This window comes from Centruroides vittatus, unplaced genomic scaffold (genome assembly GCF_030686945.1).
Source record: "Centruroides vittatus isolate TY-2023 unplaced genomic scaffold, ASM3068694v2 scaffold_712, whole genome shotgun sequence".
Taxonomy (NCBI): domain Eukaryota; kingdom Metazoa; phylum Arthropoda; class Arachnida; order Scorpiones; family Buthidae; genus Centruroides; species Centruroides vittatus.
The window spans coordinates 1,629,578-1,651,066 of record NW_027122715.1 but is presented as its reverse complement, the minus strand read 5'-3'; the positions used below and the strand labels follow the sequence as shown (position 1 = coordinate 1,651,066).

Sequence of the window (21,489 nt, the reverse complement as noted above, 5' to 3'; positions counted from 1 at the left end):
AAAATACTGAAAAATGAATTACACCAGAAACTTACTGAGTGTTAGATGAAGATGATGTAGAAGTAAACAAGAGAAGTTAATAATTATTAGTCTGCAGTATTTAGTTTCTCATCAATTTAAATGTAAATATGATATTTGATGCACCCACCAATGGCCAAGCGGTCTTCATTCCCTGAACACTGGGAGTTCGGTTGTGAGTTTGTGCCTTGCTCAGAGAGGCTGGCCACATGGAGTTTCCATGTCTGTAACACCTAACTAGGGGCCAGTTTCCCTTAAAAACACCTCCTGGAAGGCATCCCCTCTAGGCAGATCGCCCAAGTGTTGCGTTGCCATAACTAAACAAACAAATAAACGATATTTGATGTATAACAAGTTCACAAGCATCTCTTACATCAATATCAATGGTTCTCAATCTGTGGTCCGCAGAACATGGGTGCTCCATGAAGCCACTTCAAGTGGTCCGTGAAAAAAATGTCAAAGTTTAGTGTTTCCTGACTTCAAAAAGATTGAGAACCACTGTCTTACACAAAAGATCTACTAAGCATGTCAACAGATTGTCAATTATCAACATAAGCAGTTGCAATGATTGAATAACAGGAGATTAGAACTTAATGTCTTGCACATATACTGTAAATAATGTAAAAAAATAGCAATATGAAATGATCATACTTCAAATTAATTTTATCTATGTTATTAATAAAAGGGTGATGTGCTGATTATAATGATGCAATATTAGAGGGAGGATTTTATAATTATGATATTTGATGACGGAAGGAGGGAGGAGAAATACATCCCTGTAAAAAGTAACAAATGGTATTTGTCCTGTAGACAGTAGGATGGAACCTAATGTCTACAGGTCAAACACAGCCATTGAAGCACCTTTATCTGGCCTGCATAGCTTGTTTACAATGACGTTTTATCAACACATTTGAACTATTTTGAAACATACAAATTTTGAAAAGTTAACTTTTTTCATTTTTACTCTCTGCTGAGGGCACTAAGAGGGATTTTTATGAGTTCAGTCAGATCCATGACAAAGTTCCAACTGTTTGGAATTTCAGTTATTTTTGAAAAATTTTTCAGAAATAAACTGTTCAGAAATGTTCTGAAAATGAACCCGTGTTTTTTTTAGTTCATTCAATTTCCTCATTAGAAATTGGCATTTGTAATTGTAATCCAAATTGTTTGTGTTTTTTAGCCTAGTGTGGGTTCAGTCAGGTCCACATTGAAGTGGCAGAATGGTGAGCAACAGAATTTAATATTTTAATATTGTGTGGCACAAAATTTATTTCAATTTTGTTGACAATCAAAAAAGCAGTTGCAAATTTCACATTGATTTATGTCCATTATTTGAAAATAAAAAATTCTTAATCTTTGACTATATCTTTTGATTATGGTTTGACCAACATTCAAGTCCACAAAGGAAGATTTTTTTCAGGAGTCATTCAAATCATTTATAAAAATGGTATTTTCAAACTGTTCTCCTGCTGAGAAAGTGTAATTGAATGTGAACATTTGTATATTTTGATGAATAATTATATATTTAATTTGTATATTTCATTCATAAAAATAAAAAAACAATATTATTTATTTGGTTATCTGATAGTTAAAGGTAAAAAGTGGTCTAAAACAAAATATCACATATCTACACATCAAAAATATTTTTTGTCAATATATTCATTATTAATGGTGTTTTCCATAAACTGTTACATTATTTATAATTATGATACATAATTATTTACATACTTCTTCAATTCTTTAACTATTATCTTAAATACTTTATATACTGTAAAGTTAATCAATCTGTATCATAATTATTTTTCTACTTGATTTCAATATCTCTATTTTTAATTTTACTAGTTACACTTTCAATCATCCAATGTTTTTTATTTTTTTACAAATTCAACAAATATATAATTTTATTCAAAATCTGGATTTATTATCAAGCTATATTTTGACTAATTAAATATACAAATGTTATATAATTTAGACTATGGGTGCGACTATGCAACGTGAATTTAGGGCGAATGATTTAGTTTTCGCAAAGGAAAACCATGCACAAGCAAGAAGCGAGAAATAACGCTGGCGAGAGCGAATTTCTGGTTCTCACACATATCTGACAGGTTTTGATATTTATCGCATCTCTCCTCTTCTCTCCACATATTCTCGCTCGCTCGCATCTGCATAGTCGCACCCTAAAAGTAGGAGGACTTGCTTTCTTACAGATTTATTAAGAATTTTATTCAGTCATATTTTTCTTTTCATATAAATCTTAAAGCTTTTGTTATTGTTTTTATATTTTATCTTCAACAGCTTGTCTTTGTTTTAATCATATGAATTATCTTCCTAACAATTACTAATGATTTATATATTTTAAAACATTATCTGTAATGGTTTAAAATATAAAAATTGGAGACTGAGAATAATATCTTAAAATAAATGCACTTTAATTATTCAAACAATTTAAAATTTTGAATTATTTAAAGAAAAATAAATAAATAGAATGTCTTTTCATGTTATTATGCAAAAATATATTAAAACATATTTTATTATATTTTCAAATATTTTCAATTAAAGTAATCTATCTTAATTATTTTCTGATGTTCTTTTTGTCTAGGAAGATGACAATGTTACTTTCAATAAAACTACTTAAAATATATTTTAATATGTTTTGAATATCAACATGAAGTGACAATTCTTTATCAGTTTAATTATAAATGTTTGATATGTAATGCTATTTCTATCATAATTGCAATCTGACAATCCTTTACATGCTGTATAAAGGATTGCCAACTTTCTTGTACAAAAAAAGGAGGCCATTGAATGAACATTGAAGGCATTTATAATGTAGTAGTTTGTTATAAATATTTATTGACTAACTGTAAATTATAAAACATTAAATAGGCAATGAATATGGGTTTAAACTTAATGTCAGAATTATTACAAACTATTGTACTCTATCATCCTGACCGAGTCTTTAAATTTTATTTGTTTGTCCAATTCTGATTGATAGTAGTGTTGTTCTTTTTCTATCACTCTTGAGTGAAGACAAAACTATTACTTTAGAATAAGCTGAAGATCATACATAAAACCTAGAAGTGTTTCATTTAGGGTGAAACTGAATCAATTCATACAAATCCTATGCAGTTACATTTGTAAAGGCTATTATATATTACAGAAGATATTAATGTTTTTCTTGTTATTCAGATCAGAAAACAATTGATTGTTAACTATCTCTACAACTGAATGAAATAAAGTTGTAGTTATAATGTGATTATTTTTTCAATTAAATCTTTAGAATAATATATTTATTTGTTGAAATATGTATGATGCCGAAAACTGATTCAAGAAATGATTCATATTATCTATCTAAACTGGACTTTAATCAACCTAAAAATTTCTGACTGTTCATTTTAATTATTTCATAAAATGTATCGATAACCGGGGGCCAACCTAGCAATTATGCCGTCCTGGGCAAGATAGTTATTTGCCACCCCTCTTAAATATAGGCATAGTGTAATTTTAATCAAAAGATCCGAGGGCTCAGACCTCACACATTTAATTACTTAATTATTTTAGAAAAATAAAATAATCGATTATATGAAATTAAGAATGTTTTATTATTTTTATTTTCTTTGGCCAATTTTGCCACCCCTAACAATCTGCCTCCCTAGGCAGCCGCCCAACTTGCCCATCCCTGTATTGACCCGTCAGTAACATACCCATAATTTCCACATTATAATTCCTTAACTACAATTTAAGTTGAAAAATCAAACTTCAAAATCGAAATCACTATCTTAAAAAATGGCTTTTTTTCATATCAGATATTATTTTACATTATATAATTAAACTCATTTTTTTTTTTAGTGACTATATTAAATTTTCTTCAAATATTCTATTTCTTTATTTGTGAAGATTAGTATTATTTAATATTGATCTATCTAGAATTATTTTGTCAAATAAACCTAATTAAAAACAATGTTTTAATTAGTTAACAATTTAAAAAATAATAGCGTTAATTGACTTAGCAAAAATACGCTAATAACTTATTTTAGTTATTTTTATAATTTTATTTAACCTATAAGCTTTTTGATCCACTAAATTAATTTCATAATGCTGAAAAGGGCATATACAGAGCAAAAAATTATTAGCAACAAGTTACCAATACATTTAACATGCATTGGTGACTTATACCATTCATCATCATTAAATGTTGTTTAAAACTTGAGTGTTAGAATCTAAACATAATATATTGATAAATGTTAAAAATTTAAAAGGTAAAAGTCAGCAATTATATCAAATAAAAACTGATAAAATACCTTTAAAGTACTTCATCAAAGTTCATTAATATAATGAATGATGAATGAATTTTAAAACAGTATTAAAGATTTTACAAATTGGAATAAGTTAAGGTTGTAAACTGTTACAGGAAAAGGCTACCAAAAAAAAAAACTTTCTTCTGAAAAATAAAATATATTTTCTTCTGATGAGAAAAGCAAGATATTTGCATAAATTAACAGTAGTACAAAATATGAGGAGAGTAAGGTATTATCTTTTATCAAGACTATTATTTTTAAATTGGTTTGCAGTAGTTTTAGCAATAAAATGTTAGCATTATTTCATTCTTTGAAATAAATAATTGTATCATTTCCGTATTTCGATTGTTTTTAATTTTGCTGTATGAGCTAATATAAATATTATACACTGCAATAATGAATATTAGTTTTATTTATTATTTAACAATTATGTAGATTATTTTTTTCAATATATTTCAAAATTTTATAATTTTAATTGGATTTCTAAAAATGCATTACAGTATTATATGCCGATCAGATATTTAAAATTTGAAAAAGACAAAAACAGTTTTATTTTTCTTCGGTATTTTATAATTATTTTTAGTATTTCAATTGTTACAAGATTAAAGATGAAAAAAATTTCAATAGAGCTGTATTCATTTTAGATTGCAACTACCATAATTACAGATCATTGTAAACTCTTTAAAAATAAACAAAACATTTTCTAATATAATTTAAAATTCTAACATTTATATTTACAATTTTTTTTTACTTTGATTATCATCAAAGTAAAAGAAACTACATAGTTTATTTTTTCATTTTCGTGATATTACTTTTATTGAAAAAATTTAATTTTAAAAAAACATGATAAACTTCCTTAAGTAAAGTGATTTTCCCCTATAAAAGATGTACAAAAGTTTTTAGTCTTTTATTATATTGTCTAGATTAATTTACTTATTTCATATTCCTGTTAGGGAAGTTTAATTTATAAATAAAACTAACATGATACAATGTAGAAGCTTTATTACTGCTTTCTATTTTTTGAAGCTTAAATTAGAATTATCAGATATGCATAATAGATATATGTAATATATGTAATTAATATAATATATATAATATCTAATATATTAATTAATGTATCTAATATATATATATCTACACAAATATGAATACAGTGATGAAATAGTGTAGAGATGATGAAATAATTTCAACGAGAACAATATCTTCCTTTATCCAAGTTTGACCATAATACAATATCTATTAACCATATAAATTTTTAAAGCATATATTTCTATTACATAATGATTTTCAATACTCCTATTAAACATATGTTGATGAATATAATCTCGTTAAGTTATCTATGAAACACTGTACTTTAATATAGTTCAAGATTTCAAATAATTTCAATATTAAATTAAGTGAAATTTCGAAAATTCAGGTAACTTATTGCAAATATGAAAAAGCAAAGGAAAGGATGTTCAAGATGCTGATGAACTCCACACACAAAAGTCAATAACCTCTTTCACTAGTCAGCTGTCGACTTATTCCGCGCCGTCGCACGTGCAGTGACGTCACTAGTTCCGCGTATCTCTCCACTAGGGGCGCTTTATTATCCAGGAAGTCAATTAAAAAAAAATAAAAATAAAATTTAGCGAAAATTTTTCTTTAAAATTCTATATTTATATTTTACTAAAATAAAAAAAAATCTTTCGGCATTATCGATATTTTTCTTACACTTTTAATTAGTAATAAAGCTAATATATATGTTACTATATAGATATAAAAGCAAATTGTTTGACGATAAAAGAAGAAAAACAAGCGACAAGACGAAATTATACATAAAATATTTTTTTATTGCGGTAATATTTTTTTATTGTTGAATGCAAAATAGAACAATCATAATATAGTTTTGAGATGCTTACCAGTTTACATTCACTTACAACATGCACATTTCAGTAAAACCTGTTTTGGTCCAAGGGCGACTAGTTGATCTGGATCAGGTTTTGGCTGAGTCGCCACTATAATAGTTTTGCTATCTGGAACAAGAGATTTCTCGAAATCTCTTTTACATATAATCTCTTTAATTTTGCTATATCATTCATTCATCTTTTAAAGGCAAATATATTTAATAGAATATAAAGATACAAATGCTGCTGCATACAATGGAAAAAAAATATTCATATTCTTCTTATTATTATTTTTTTAACAGTATAAAAATATATAAATTTGATTAATATATTTTTTTTTATATGCCTTAAGATTATACAGTATATTTTTTTGTATACATACTGTATATATACAATATATACAGAAATTTATTTCTTTTTTTTTTTGTTTTTTGATGGTTACGTGACTTCCTCATTTTGTAAATCTTTCTATAACTAATAATAACAACATTTTTCTCAATAAATAATTTTCCAGGAATTTATAAAATATTAATTGAGCACAATTTAACCAATTGTAAAACACTTGATGATGATCAATGTCAGAGGATGAAGTTAAAAATTACAAATGTAAAAGAAGCTTACTATTAATTAATTATAATTAAAAGTTATATAAAAATTTAATATAAATGAGTACACAATGAAAAATATTCGAGTATTTTTCCTCATTTAGATTTTCATTTTTATGATACGATAAATTAATAAGAAAAAAAAAAATCCTCTGAAACCAAACAAACGCGATATTGGTTGACTCAAAAGCAGTAATTCTTAAAACAAAACCTAAAAGAACTTTTATAGTTTAAAGATTAAAAAAAAATTAAATATTCGAAAACATTTCTGATAGATAAAAAAAAATTGTTTTTAAAGCGATTTTAGGTTGGCAAAAGTCATTATCTCATAATAGTAAATACCTTCCAAAATATGAGATTCTTAGGCCATAATATCTTAAGAAAAGTGCCTATAAATCAGTCATACAGCTTAAACAATTACTAAATTCTCTAAAAGTTCAGAAATATATTTTTTTTTTACATATCAATATATATATTTTTATACACATTTCTTAATCTTTTCTAACTATATTAAAGAAAAATTTTTGTTACATAATTTATTTCCATTATATTCTAAAAAAACCCTTAAAAATATAATGTGTACATGTATATTTTATATTTATATATATATATATAGGCTAATAAAATCCCATAAGATATTTTTCGAGTTAGCCACAACCATAATAAAAAATGTTACAATTTTTATTTAACTTGTTTTATTTTCTTATTTAAAAAATCGAATATTTATCAAAAACCGTAGTCCTATTCCGTAGCTTTGTCGTCAGGAGAAAATTGTTTTATACGAAAATATTCAGAGGAAGTAGAAATATACACGAGACATTAAGAAAAGAATATTTTACAACTTTATTTTTTTAATCTTTAAATGATAACTCAAAGAAACCAAACGAGCGAAAACATTCAAAAAACATTTAACCTCATAGAAAAAAGTTTAAAAGAAACATAGATTGTATTTTTTTAGAGGGAAAAATTTCTCGACCTCAATCGCCGCCTTCTGCAGGACCAGAGGAGTGGTTGGGGTCGTGAATCACGGCCCCACATCTCTACAGCTTTGGGTGCAAGTTCAAGGACTAGGTCATCTCCACCCCTACTGTATAGAATAGATACATACATACGATTGCTAATTCGAACACGACGGCGAATTAATCAAATTTTCTTAATTAAACTTGCAACGATGAATGATTTAATTCGAACGTTTAAAAAAAATATTCGAATTCTGAAAACATGCATACACGATATGAAAAAAAAAGAAATAACGCATCTAAAACGATGCTAAAAACAGTAAAAAAAGATATGACTATGCAAATTGCATACTGAACATTAAGCTTTTTTTATATTATTTTTTTTTTATACCTGCGACCAAGCAAAATTTTACGTAACAGATCAATTATGGATTATTATCCATTTCGATTCTCTATTGTAAATATTTGTAGCAGGAAAATATGATTTATTATTAGTCTTGTATATTTATATAACAATAAATCTATTGAGTGAATGCATTATATATGACATTCCGAAATAAATTACTTATTAAATTTAATAATCAGAAGGGAAGAAAAATGGGCATTTTTTTAGGTATCTCGGTAATTAAGTATTGCAACGTGTTCACTGAGATGAATCGCTGCTCTTACTAATGAAACATTGTCTTTCGATATTTCTTTCTACCGACTTAATAGAATTATATTATCTGTATGTCTAAGTAAGAAAAAGAATCAAATGGAAATAGTTTGGACTTTCGAGAGCACGCGAGAAGACAAGAACGAAATGGACAATCCCCATTTGGCACAAAGAAGGAAAGTGGAAATAATCCGTTACTTGTGGACAAAAATGATATCAAAATAAACAAACAAAACCCTAAAACATCCGCCTTCGGCAGCGACGATTAAGTACAACTGTTATTTGAAGACAGGTAATTACAACTGCTTCAGGTAGAGAGGTGAAGGCCCTCTCTCCTGTCTGCAAGGCATGTACGTTCCACTTTCGGCGAAGACAACGAGGATAAAAAAGAAACGACTCGAAGAACTTTAAGTAGGTCACGCACAGTATTATTATTCATGTTATCGAAAATGTAAGAAGGATAACAAGCTTCTTTCAAGATTCCAGCGACACCAACAGACTTTGATACACTACAGAATCGAAGACACTTTCCCCTTGATTATTATTTCTTACAGTTCTATATTCGGTAGCACATTGATTGCTTTCTCTCCTAGTACCCGAACAATCTCTATTACAATCTTGCCTACACCAACTATCCGAATAACATAAGCAACCAGTTGTTAACCTTTCTTCTACGTCTCCTGTCGGTTCTTTAGGACTTAACCTATCGTCGTGATAATCTTTGGTACTACACAGTTCTTCTTCCTCCTCTTCATCTTCATCCGAATCGTCGTCAGTATAATCTGCCATGTCATTCGAAAATTCTTTGGTATTATCTTGATCTAGTTCTTCTCGAGGATGATCTTGATATCCCATAAAGCCTATAAGACAGTTATTTTCTCCTTCGATAGACCCTTCGGTTTTAACTTCGATCTCTTTAGCTACAAAGTTTTGAGTGGATTCTATAAAATGATCTTGATCCATATCCACTTGCAGGCGACGTATTGTATTATGAATAAGAACAGAACGTCTTAGGAAAATTTCGGGGTCTTCAATAACTCTCATCTTGTAAACTGAAATCCTAAGAATATTTCTCTTCTCCTCTAAATTTCTTCTCTCCCATTGATTATCATCATCGTCGTCATCTTCAGATGATTCCATTTCGTCTTCGGATGTTTGTTTATCGTTGGATGTTAAACGTGTTCTCTTATGATGAATTTCATTAGTTTCAGAGTCATTTGTCCTCTTTCTCCTCTGTTCAATTTTGGACAATCCTTCAGGAATTTCTAAATAAAAAAATATTAGACAAGAAAATTAATATATTAAAAAACATTAAAATTGTCAATTTTTTAATTAAATTGATTAAAAATGAATACTAATTTTTGTTCAAATATATTTCATTTATTTCACTTATAGATTAAATAATAATAAACAGAAAATAAATAGTATTATTAACTGAACATACTGAAAAATAATTATAATCAATCTGTGTTAAGATATATTTTTAAAAAAAATTATTTTTTAAAGTCTAATATAACGTTTTATAATTTAAAAAGGTGTTATTGATATTTATTAAATACATAATTTATTTTTTCGAAATTAATTAATTTACTAATTTATAATTTTATATCGTATATAAAAGTATTTTAAAAATGATAAAATTAAGGCTTTTAAACTTAAAAATAATATATATATATATATATATATATAATATAATTTTTGTAGGATAAAATACCTTCTACCAAAAGTATAGACGTACACAACTCGTTCATATTTTCAAACAAGTGCTCGGGCTGTACAGTTTTGACAACAAAGAAAAGTTAAAAACCGTAAAACCTGCGGTGGGAAAATTATCGTTATCATCTCCCAGATCCGTAAACTTCTTATACAAACGACGAAAACATAAGTAGACGGTTAAATTTTAGAGTTTTTCAGGATTAAATTTTATGTTTTGTTCAACGTTACAAACTGTCATGTAGAGGTAAATCCTGCAGAACAGGTCGCAACAACTAAGTTCTATCTAGGTTAGAACGACTTACCAGACATGGTTGCTGCTGCAGAGGTAGCGTTATCCATAAGATTTAAAAGAGGAGGCCATTCTGTGGGATCGAAAAGTGCCGTCAACATAGCCGTTTCTGTTTCTACCCCATCCGCATCTAAATCGCAGCAAGGCATTGCTGTCCTTTCGGAGTTAGCCCGGGGAGAAGGGGGCATGACCTCGCTTCGTCGATTGCAGCGCCCGAGGCGGCTGGAAAATGAACTATGGGAGGGAGCAGCTGTGTCTACGCCGTCTACTGGTTCTTGCCACTACTAAACTTGTTGATCTTGTTCTTCTTGATTTTCCAGGCTGGTTTGTCTCCTGACCCACATGGAAGATGGACTCAACCGAGTAATAAGTGATTGTTGTTGTTGATTCTTGTCTAAGCGACGTTCCGTTATAGGGCGAGGTCGTTACGATCTTGCCTTTATTTTTTTTTTATTTTTATTTTTTAACGTGTGTGTGGTATATGATTCTATCTGACATGTATCGTGTTTTAAACTCGCATCGTCGGCAGTTTTAAGCATTTTAAAGCATATATTTTTACTTTTTAAAATCTCATTAAATGCGCCTTTGAAACAATAGACAATTCTATCAAGATTGGATGCAATTTTTAAACCTATCTGCTTTACCTAAGTGATAACAATAGAACTTTCTTTATATATTTTTTTTCTTACTTTCTATTTAAAAACTTATCGATCATAAAATTTGACAGGTTAGAAATTAAAAACAAGCAGAATAAACAGCAGATAAACGAAAATTATATTGTTAATGAATGATAATCATTTCTTTATTGTTGTTATATGTTACCGTATTTATCAAATTTGTTAACGTAAAATAATATTTTCTATATCTTTAACTAAAATTAAAGCTGTGTAAACGATATGATTTTTTATATTTCCGGTTAAGGGAACGACAAGTTTCGACGTTTAAAGCGAAGACGATGATAATGATTAAGATCAATTGATATGACCAGTTCAGTTAATGGAGCCTTTATAAACACTTTCTTTCTTACTTATTACTTTTTATATACTTTTTTCTCACTTAAATAACACGAGAAACTTAAACTTAATTAAGTTCTTTCTATGGTAATTTATCATTTATATAATCATTCAAGCGTTGATGAGTTTAAAATATGTTTTCAATTTAATGTTATACAGTATTATTTATTATTTGTAATGAAACTTTGTTACATACATTTTTTTTAAATAGAAGATACTGAATTTTAAAGTTTACAACTAATTTCTATGGTTAATTTTTTAAATATTAGTTAAAGATTGGATTTAATAATATAATATTCTAGATATTTATTATTTTAATTTGTTTTACTTCTAGTTTATTAGTATTAAAGTTACTTAGTCTTAATATAGAAGAAATGTTAAATTTTGACGTATATAAAAAAATTATTTTTGCTTTTAAAGCAGTGAAAGTATCATAATTTAAATGAAATTAAAAGTGATAATATAAAAAAAAAATATGTCTAATAGATTTATTTCGATAAAGCAAATAATTTACATTTAATGTAGATTTTAATCAAGATACAGATAAATGATTAAAATTGTATAACAAAATTCATTATTACACTCACTCATCAAGGCAATTTGATCAGATATTTTCAATTTATTATCTTTTTACATCTACTTTTTTCCATATGTATTCTATTATGATATTGATAGTTTGATATTGATTTGATTAGAGAACGATTACAGATTTATCTATTCGCCTTTCATAGAAGATTAACGTGATGTTAATTTTTAATTGAAGTTATACAAATTCTAGAAGTTCAATACTTGATCGATAAAAATAGAAAAGTAATAAATGTCGACAATTAATTAATATCGTGTCCTTACTTAAAAATAAAAAAATAAAAAAAGGATTTGTACGAGTGAAAGTATCTCATTGGAAACATACAGCAAGTTTTGTGACCTACTTTAGCGGTTTTGCTTCCTGTTCCGCTTATCTGACCACACCCGATAAGGTTCACTTAACACAAAAATATAACTCAGAAAACGATAGAGGTAAATTTGCTGAAAAATTGACGATTGTCGTTTCTACTTTTACGAGTTAAAACACTACAATCCTAACACAATCCTCGGCGATGACTTCTTCAACGGTCAATTTAAACTTTACATTCTTATGAAATTGATATTATTGAATATTCACTGTTGTTTGAATAATTTCCAAAGTTAAAATTAGAAAAAAAAGGAAAACAATTAAAATTTTTTGCTGAATGATTATTTGCGTTAATGACATAAAGAAACTGCAAAAAATAATTAAGTTTTTTGTTTTTTTTATTAAATTTAATTACATTTTTTAAAAACTTACACACACGAAAATACATAAAAATAAGTTAAAAAATCAATTATGAAAATTCTTAAAGTAGCTTAAAGTAGTTTCATCCATTTTTAGTAATAAGTTTTGCATACCAATCAAGGTCATCTATAAATATTAGATTAGGATGCATTCGTAATTCTTTATATAAAACAGGTTTTAAGAAAATATTTTAAGTACGAATAATGCGTCATGTTTTTATTGTGTAATATCTATCTTTAGTTCCACAACATTTATAACCAGATAACTGTCTGACTATTAGAAGTATCGTCCATAAAGATGCAGCAATCAAGTTTAAAACTCCTATCGCAGTGAAGACTAAATCGTAAGTACCCGTTGTATCTTTAATATAACCTGAAAATATAAATTGCATTATTATTTGTTTTAAAATAAGATATTATTTTCTTTTATACATATTTAGAATATTATAAGACTACAATAATTCGATTCTTCCTGAAACAGTGCTTCACTAATTGGAAAATACTGCTAGTGATATCATTAACTGTGATCATACTTACCAATCATATTTGGTCTTATTAACGAAAACATTCCATTGAAAAAGTTCGAAAATCCAAAAGCAATAGCTGCTCTTTCTATACCAGCATATTCCGTAACTAATACAGGAGATAAAACCATTAAGTTTCCACCAGTAAAACCAAATGCCAATGTGAGAGCGATAAAGCCTTCATAACCATTGACCATATGAGCAATAACTAGAAGAGAACCAATTAGCCATAATTGGATAATCATGTTGGTTCTGTTGCTTAATATTTTTCTGTAAGATAACCATCCTGGCATCATGCGACCAATGAGATCCGATATAGAGTATACAGACAGAAGAAATATGGCATTTTCTTTATCGATATTTTTTGTCATTGCATAAGAAGGAAGAATGATTGTGATAATCACGAATACGTTGTGAGATGATATATATGATAATGTCGTGAGTAAATATGAAATATTCATAAAGATTTTCGCATTTGTTTTTAAATTTTCAATCAGAGATTTGCTACAGGAGTCCGATTTTATAGTCTCTTCCGACACTGAATGTCTGATATCTTCATTTATCGGTACGATATGTTCACTAAGTGCTATACTGTTTCTTCTTATTGAGTTTTCATCATTATCGGCGTTTTCCTGATCTATTAAATCCCTTCTACGAATCGATCCTATATTAGTATATTTTTCTACCTCTATGTTTTTACAATCCATTTCTATCTCCACACCTTTTGATTTCTTATGCATTTCTATAGGATGGAGTAACATAGAACCCCAAAGTCCATGTAATACTAAGCCACCAAGAAGTAAAAATGTTCCTCTAAGAGCATATTCTTCTAATATTACATTCACTATAATGGGAAAGAGAAAAGCTCCAACTGTAGATCCACTGTAGCATATTCCACACGCTGTGGCTCGTTGACGGTTAAAGTATTGGTTGATGAGAATAGGAACAAGAGTGCACGTTAATCCAATTGATATACCTAGAAAAAATTATAATTTTTAATATTGTATGAAAACAAATTAATGATGATTATACTGCATGAGATGCATCTCATAAAAAAATCAAATTTTACGGGGATAATTTGGTATGACAACTTTATTTAAATTACGGTCATACTTTAAATTAATTATTCCTCATGTTATTCTAGGAAAAAATATTTAAGCTTTCTAAAAATAACCACGAATCTTAACAAACTGTAAAATTCACAAAAGAAAACATTGAGGAAAAAACAATCATATATTTAAAGCTGCAGATAAGATAGATTATTAAATATAGTCAGATAAACGTTAACATATACAGAAGTGACAAAGTCATCGTTTTTTATGCTGAAAAATCAATGATTTGACGAAAAATATAGGTTTAATATTGATAAATTTACTTTTCTAAAATGAATAATCCTAGTTTTTTTTTTTTTTAATATATATATACAAGTACTGTACTTGGAGTAATTTTATCACACGTTTGATGTTATGCCATTGAAACAGACAATTTTATTTACATTTGAATTAAGGGGACTTTGGGCTGTTTTTAAAATCTTATTGTAAAAACAAGACCCATATTCGAATTTGTTATAGTATCCAGAATACACGTTACAAGGCAATCTAGTTATATATATATATATATAATTGATTTATTCTAGCAAATTAATTAATAAAATTTTATTTACCAAATCCTAATCCAAATAAAATAGTTATCTGAAATACATCTGTAGCAAAATAACAAACAGAAATGCAGATTGTTCCAAACAATATCCCAAAAGATACGATAATTCTCACAGAGAAGAAGTGGTTTAAAATACCCGCCAATGGACCTAAATATATAAAAATAAATAAAAAAAATAAAAAAATGATAAGTATAGTCTTTTATGTTTAGAAAATAAATTACAATAAAATAAATAAAATTTAAAAAACAAAATAAAATAAACTTATTTATTTAATAATATATCAACTATAAAATAACTATAGTAACTAATAGTAACTATAAAATAGGTTTATTATATAAACTTATTTAGATAATAAACCCATTTCGTAGTAACAATAGAAACTTAAAAACAGAAAGAGAGAGAAGAAAAAATGGTTCTGTTCCTTAATAGACTTTATGTAAAGATAAAGAAGAGAGTTGACCTCTAACAAACTGGTTTCTCATTAGATATGTATAAGACTTTAAATAGATTGTTTTATTCTTTTTTTAAAAAAGGTTTTAGCATTAAAAAGAATAGAATAATAAAATAATACTAAACTGAAAAATCAAAATATAATATACATTTATCCTTATTTACTTTAATATTTTTTCTTTCATAAATACTTTCTTTATAAAAATTTTATTGATGAAAATAAATGATAAATATGAAAAAGTGTTACCCATTTTTGATATGTTACATAAGGAAACTAAACCGAGTATTAAATTAGTCCAATGTTCTTAGTTATTTTTTTTATTTTTATAATCTTGATAAATGAGTTTATGTATAATTTCTTCCTTAATTTATAATGTTCATTTAAAATGGCAGAGATAAAACTAATTTTTTTTTTAAATTAAGTATATTTAAAAAGTTAATATATTTAAAATAAAATCATATGTTTTTACTATTACATAAGTAAATGTAAGAATTAGTTTATTCAGTAATCAAAAGATGGCGCCAAGAAACTATTATGATCAAAAACACAGCTAAATGTAGTGTCCTGTTACGATATTAATCTTTATCTATTTAAATTAGCTATTTGTCTGTAGATTATTGCAAATTATTTCTGTGTACAATGTAATTTTCAATTGATAATATTCTCGAAATACAACCGACATTTTAAAACAAAATAATTTCATTCTTTGACACCAGTGTCACGTCAAGACGTTCACACGTTACAATACTTCTATATAAGATTTTTTAGTATATGGTGACCGTCTTTTTCTCATGCTGGGAAACCGTGACATTATCCGGAAATACGATTCACAATTCCTTGGGAATTTTGATTCACTAATTGGGAAGAACACATTAATAACAAATTAATTATTGAAAAAAAGTCTTGTCTTTTTATTATAGTAGTCCATATCTAATTTAAATTGTCAATATTTTTATTATGTATTTTGCACGTTAATATAAAATTATTTAGCTTATATATGCCTAAGCTATCAGTCGGAAATTTTAAGACAAAACCCTGATTTTAATTTCATCATAAAGCATTACAAAAATTTTCTATTCCCTTACAGTTTAATACAGCAGGGGTTTCCAACTTGTTCGCTAGCGAACCGCGAGGGGTCATTCGCTTTATCTGAGGTCGATAAATTACTAAAGGTCATTTGGGGGTTAGAAGACAAATTTATCTTTATTATATTTAAAAACATAATGAAAATTATATACATATACCCTAATTATAATTTATTCTTATTTTTTATCAGTATAAAAGAAGGTCCAGTGAATTAAAATAACTTCGGAGGGGATCAACAAACAAAAGAGGCTTGAAACACTAGTATTTTTAATATCATTTATCTGTTAAAAAGCATAAATTTTAACACACGAAAACCTCGTAAGCGCCAAAAATCAAATTTTACAGGAGCAACAAAAAGCAATTAATATTGCATATAATAGCGTAAGATTTTCCTGTGTGAAGGTTCGTTGTAAGCTGTAATCATGTAATTAACTGGATTTACTACTGACTAAATTCAACAACAGAAAAAAAAACAAAGATGTAGTCGTTTATGGAGGTTCCCTCAGCAATGTGGACTGCCCAATTATATACGAGTTTATTACAAATAACAGTATAACCAATTCTATTGGTCGGATGTTTCCCGAGATATTTGCATAACTTGCATACTCCGGGGACCTGCATAAAGCAAATTCGACCTACTTGCATGCCAAGTTTCTTTTAATTTTCTCATTCGATTTAAAAATTGCAAGCAATTGTTTGTAAACGTTACTATATCATTATTATAGCATAAATATTAATACAATAAAATAATTCTGGATGATAGCTATAAAATTAAATTATTAAAATAATCACACGTTTATCCTTGCTTTTCCCTCGATCCTTGAATAATCAAACATTATCATATATTTAATATAGTATATGATGTAATTTAGATAAAATTAATTTATTCAAAATTAATTTAGTATCTGAATCAATTGACACAGTTTCAAGCTTTTATTATTTCTGAAAAATCGAGTGTTTCTATCTTATTACTATCATCATTATTTTTAATAAAAAAAAAAAAAAAAAATCCAGCAACGAGTTACTTAACTTTCCCGGCAACATTTAAAATTGCGTGTGTGGCGCCATCTGTTATGATATATTATTATTAAACTTTTTAAATATTTTTAATTATTATAAAATGGCAAAAATCTTAATTTTGAGGACAGGGGTAGATTTTATAAAAATTTTAAATGCTAATAATGATTAAAATTGTCATTAAGTCTGATCCTACTGGAGATACACACGACTCCCTTTATCTCCCCACCACCTAGACCTTTAACCATCAAAATTTAATAGCATCAATACCTCTAATACATAAAATTCCCTGCAAAATTTCAGAAACTTTCGACAAATATCGCAGGAATTATTAAACTTCAAAGAGGGTGAACAAAATTGTGCTCCCCCTCCCACACACACACACAAATATCCGTACATACAGAAAACGATAATTCAATTTCTGTCGATAAATCAGATTTAATAATAATTATTATTATTTAAATCTATTATAAACTTCAATAAATTGGATTTTATTCGTTAAAATGATTTTTATCAGTTATACAGATTAAATTATTATTTGATCTATTAGTGGAATCTTCAGATTAAAGATAATATGATATAGATGAACGCTAAATTTACAAATTTAAAATCGTAAATTTAACATATAAATTTCTTAATTTTTCGTATTATTTCTGTAAGTAATCTTTAAAGATACTTGCTTATCAATTTTTTTTAGCATAATGTTATTTTCAAGTTAAAAAGAACTAATAAGGAATAAAGTTTAAAATTCAAGGACATATTTTAAAAATAAGATATTTACTGTATTGTATAATTTATCTAGGGATTGCAAATACCCCTCTTAGTATATTTATATTCAATAATTGTTGCAGACATTTAACACTAACTCTGTTTATTTTTATTGTTTAAATAATGAAAGCAGGGGAGGGTGGAAATAAATAGAAATCTTAAAATTTAGTATTAAATTGTATTATATTAACTCAGTAACAAATTATTATTAAAGAAAAATTTCATTGAGGGAATTTTTATAATAATATTTAACCAGAAATTAAATGTAACTTGTAATTGTTAACAATACAACTTATAATTGTTATCTCTATGAAAAATGAAAGCATAATAGAATTTATAAATTTATGAAGGATTTAATTCTAGATAAATCAAGGTCTAATTTTTCCAGATAGAATAAATTTACAACTTATATTCTCTTCAAGAACACTTGTAAATGAAACCTTTAAATAATTAATGTCCATGTTGACAAATATATAATAAATTGAATAAGGACGGTAAGGCAATAATAATTAGGCCTACACTTAAAAATTCTTTAGTTTCTTTTTTTTCTAGACTAGTGCATAAAAATAGATTTATTTGATATTAAAATATAGTAGTAAATATGAAAATAGTGCAGACTATTTATTTTTAAATTTTGCTACTTAATAAGTTTCAATAAGAATTCTACACGAAATAATTGTTGGCTAAATATGAATAAACTGTAAAAAATAAATTGACAATTAATAAATTATCTCATTTATCAATTATCTTTCAAAATATCAACTAGATCAGAAGGATATTTCGCTAGAAAATAAAGGAATATTGATAAAAACATTACAAAATTGCACGAATGGAATTTTTTAATACGAATTAAACAATTCCATTCAAACTTGTATACTTTTTACATTTTCTTATTGTAGTTAAGAGCTAATGACTTCACCTTTTTCTCATAATTAGACAAAAATTCTTAAAAAATATGTTAGAATAAGACACGATCATAAAACATAACGAGAAGAATGAATAGACAAAGCATTAATACTAGAAGTATAAATTTTTATTGTGCCATTATCATTTTGAATTTATATATCAGTAAGTCTCCATGTCAGATATACCCTGTTTCCTGTTTGAAAATCATGAAAGAAGGTTGAGAATACTTAATTGTAAAAATCAAGAACATGATTACATTTTTACAAAAGTTTTTGAGATTCGTAAATGGAAAAAAAAAAAAAAAAAAAAGAAATCTATGTGAATTTTTAATAACATAATATTGACGCTTAATATTGTATGCATGCTACTCACTCACCCATTATGCACATTGTTGTGGGAACTAGACTGACGGGCCACGCAGCTTCGGAAGGAGTGCAGTGGAACATAGACATTAAAGCTACATAAAATACACCCGCCGATCTTAATACGCCAAACATGAACATATTTATCCAGAAAGCAGAAAAGGCAACCACCCATCCCCATCGAGGACCATCCTTGTCGTTACAGCATTTACTAGCCATCGTGCTCTTCACGTGAAGCAACTGTTACATGAATTTTAAACCTGTTTGTTGTCGATAAACATAAAAAAGGTGACGTCAACGTTATCACTATCCAATTGTTATAATTTTGTAATGTTGACGATAAAGGCCTTTTATACAATTGCTTATATCCTACATGAAACGTGGATATTTTAAGGAAAAATTCCGTGTTTTCGAAGAATTATTTATCATTATTTTAACGTTGAACTTTTTTTTTTTTATCTTAGAAGAAGAAATATAGGATAAATATATTTATATTATAATTGCAACTGATAGATCCATTAGTTTGTTTTGGAGCTGATATAATTCTTAATATTAATTTCTTCACGGTAAAAAATGCAATTACCAATAATTATTTACTTTCTGATAACTTTGTTAACTTACAATGTTTGTTTTGACAATTTTATTGAATTTATAATTAAGTAATAAATACAGGAATTTTAATTAATATGTTAGAGAAAACGAAAATTCTCGCTTAATATTAAAAATTGTCTGAATGACCTTTCATAATTTAATTAAAAATTCAGATCCGTTAATTAAATCGTATGTGTAAAAATAAGCAAATTTTATCTAATTTAATTGTGTATATTTAAAAGTATTGAAGATATTAACGTTTTGAAAGTTCCAATGATTTACTGCAGATTTCTGTATATAAATCTTATTTTAAAAATTCAGTTTTCAAACATTTAAATTAAGAAGTTTATTATTATTATTTTTTTCTTTCTCTGTTAAATTAATAAACTTTCTTTTAATTTACCATTATTTTTTTTTACTATTCTTTTTAATTCTAATTTCTATAAAAACTGTATAATTATTGAAGATTATTATTAATAATAAATGAAATAAATCTGTTCTATTTATATAATAAATACGACAATAATACGGAAGCAAAGAAAACAATTTCCTATTCCATTACATTAATAGAAAGCAAAGTCTTTATTTCCTATTATATGAAATATACGAAGTTATCTAATGACTTTCAGTAATTTAATTACATCGTAGTCTAAATTATTCAGTTACATTTGAAACTTACATGTTTCGGGTCGAATTTATTCGTTTTATATCAATTATTTCACAAATGACACAACATCGACGTCACATGACGTTAGCAGACGTAATATTTTTAGCACTGATCCGAGCTGATACGATTACCTGACGTAATTATGAAGTATTGGATCATTGCTAAAAAAAAAACTCTTGAAAGCACAAAACCTGAGATGTAGGAAAAAAGTGTCAAATAGCTTACAAATCACGATTACACAAGAAATACTATTGTACTGTACAGCAGTGTTCCGCAATCTTTTTCTACTCGCTGCACACCTATGACTCGACATGACTCAACAAGGCACACCAAAATGTTATTCCCCTCAAAAACGTATGATATGATACTATTAATAGAATTTTGTAATGCCATAAACCTATTAATATTATTATGTTGGGTTTTGTGAGTTATACACGGTTGACACCGATGGCTGTGTACTATGCCGGACTAGAGTCAAGGCATAGTAACTTCAAAACAAAGACAAAAATTAAATAAGTGTCAGTGTGTGTGTGTCTGTATTCAGGAATTTCCTAACAATATGACATGTATTAAATATAGTGGCCTTCTGTAGTGCGATGTATGCGTTTCTATTAAATTTTAATGTTCCCAGGCTTTTGTATAGCTTGTGTGGCATGACACTGTAGAGGAGAGAACGACAGGTACAATAAGCACCCTATCCATTCTCC

General features: G+C 27.1%; 2 protein-coding genes and 1 long non-coding RNA gene across 3 annotated transcripts; 1 reads left to right on the top strand and 2 right to left on the bottom strand.

Annotated features, from left to right (window-relative positions):
- Window positions 1-7,128: 7,128 nt before the first annotated feature.
- LOC136989615 (uncharacterized) lies at window positions 7,129-10,706 on the bottom strand. Its single transcript, XM_067287832.1, has 2 exons — window positions 10,440-10,706; window positions 7,129-9,686 (listed from the first exon to the last, which is right to left on the bottom strand). Exons 1-2 carry the CDS (start codon window positions 10,612-10,614, stop codon window positions 8,896-8,898), a joined length of 966 nt encoding a protein of 321 aa, XP_067143933.1. The 5' UTR covers window positions 10,615-10,706; the 3' UTR covers window positions 7,129-8,895.
- Window positions 10,707-10,709: 3 nt separating this feature from the next.
- Window positions 10,710-13,738, top strand: LOC136989616 (uncharacterized). Its single transcript, XR_010882932.1, has 3 exons — window positions 10,710-10,789; window positions 12,992-13,094; window positions 13,191-13,738. It is a non-coding gene; the product is annotated as an uncharacterized lncRNA (long non-coding RNA).
- LOC136989613 (monocarboxylate transporter 13-like) lies at window positions 12,773-19,846 on the bottom strand. Its single transcript, XM_067287831.1, has 4 exons — window positions 19,539-19,846; window positions 14,938-15,081; window positions 13,288-14,250; window positions 12,773-13,123 (listed from the first exon to the last, which is right to left on the bottom strand). The coding sequence occupies exons 1-4, from the start codon at window positions 19,741-19,743 to the stop codon at window positions 12,960-12,962; spliced, it is 1,476 nt and encodes a 491-aa protein (XP_067143932.1). The 5' UTR covers window positions 19,744-19,846; the 3' UTR covers window positions 12,773-12,959.
- Window positions 19,847-21,489: the final 1,643 nt, after the last annotated feature.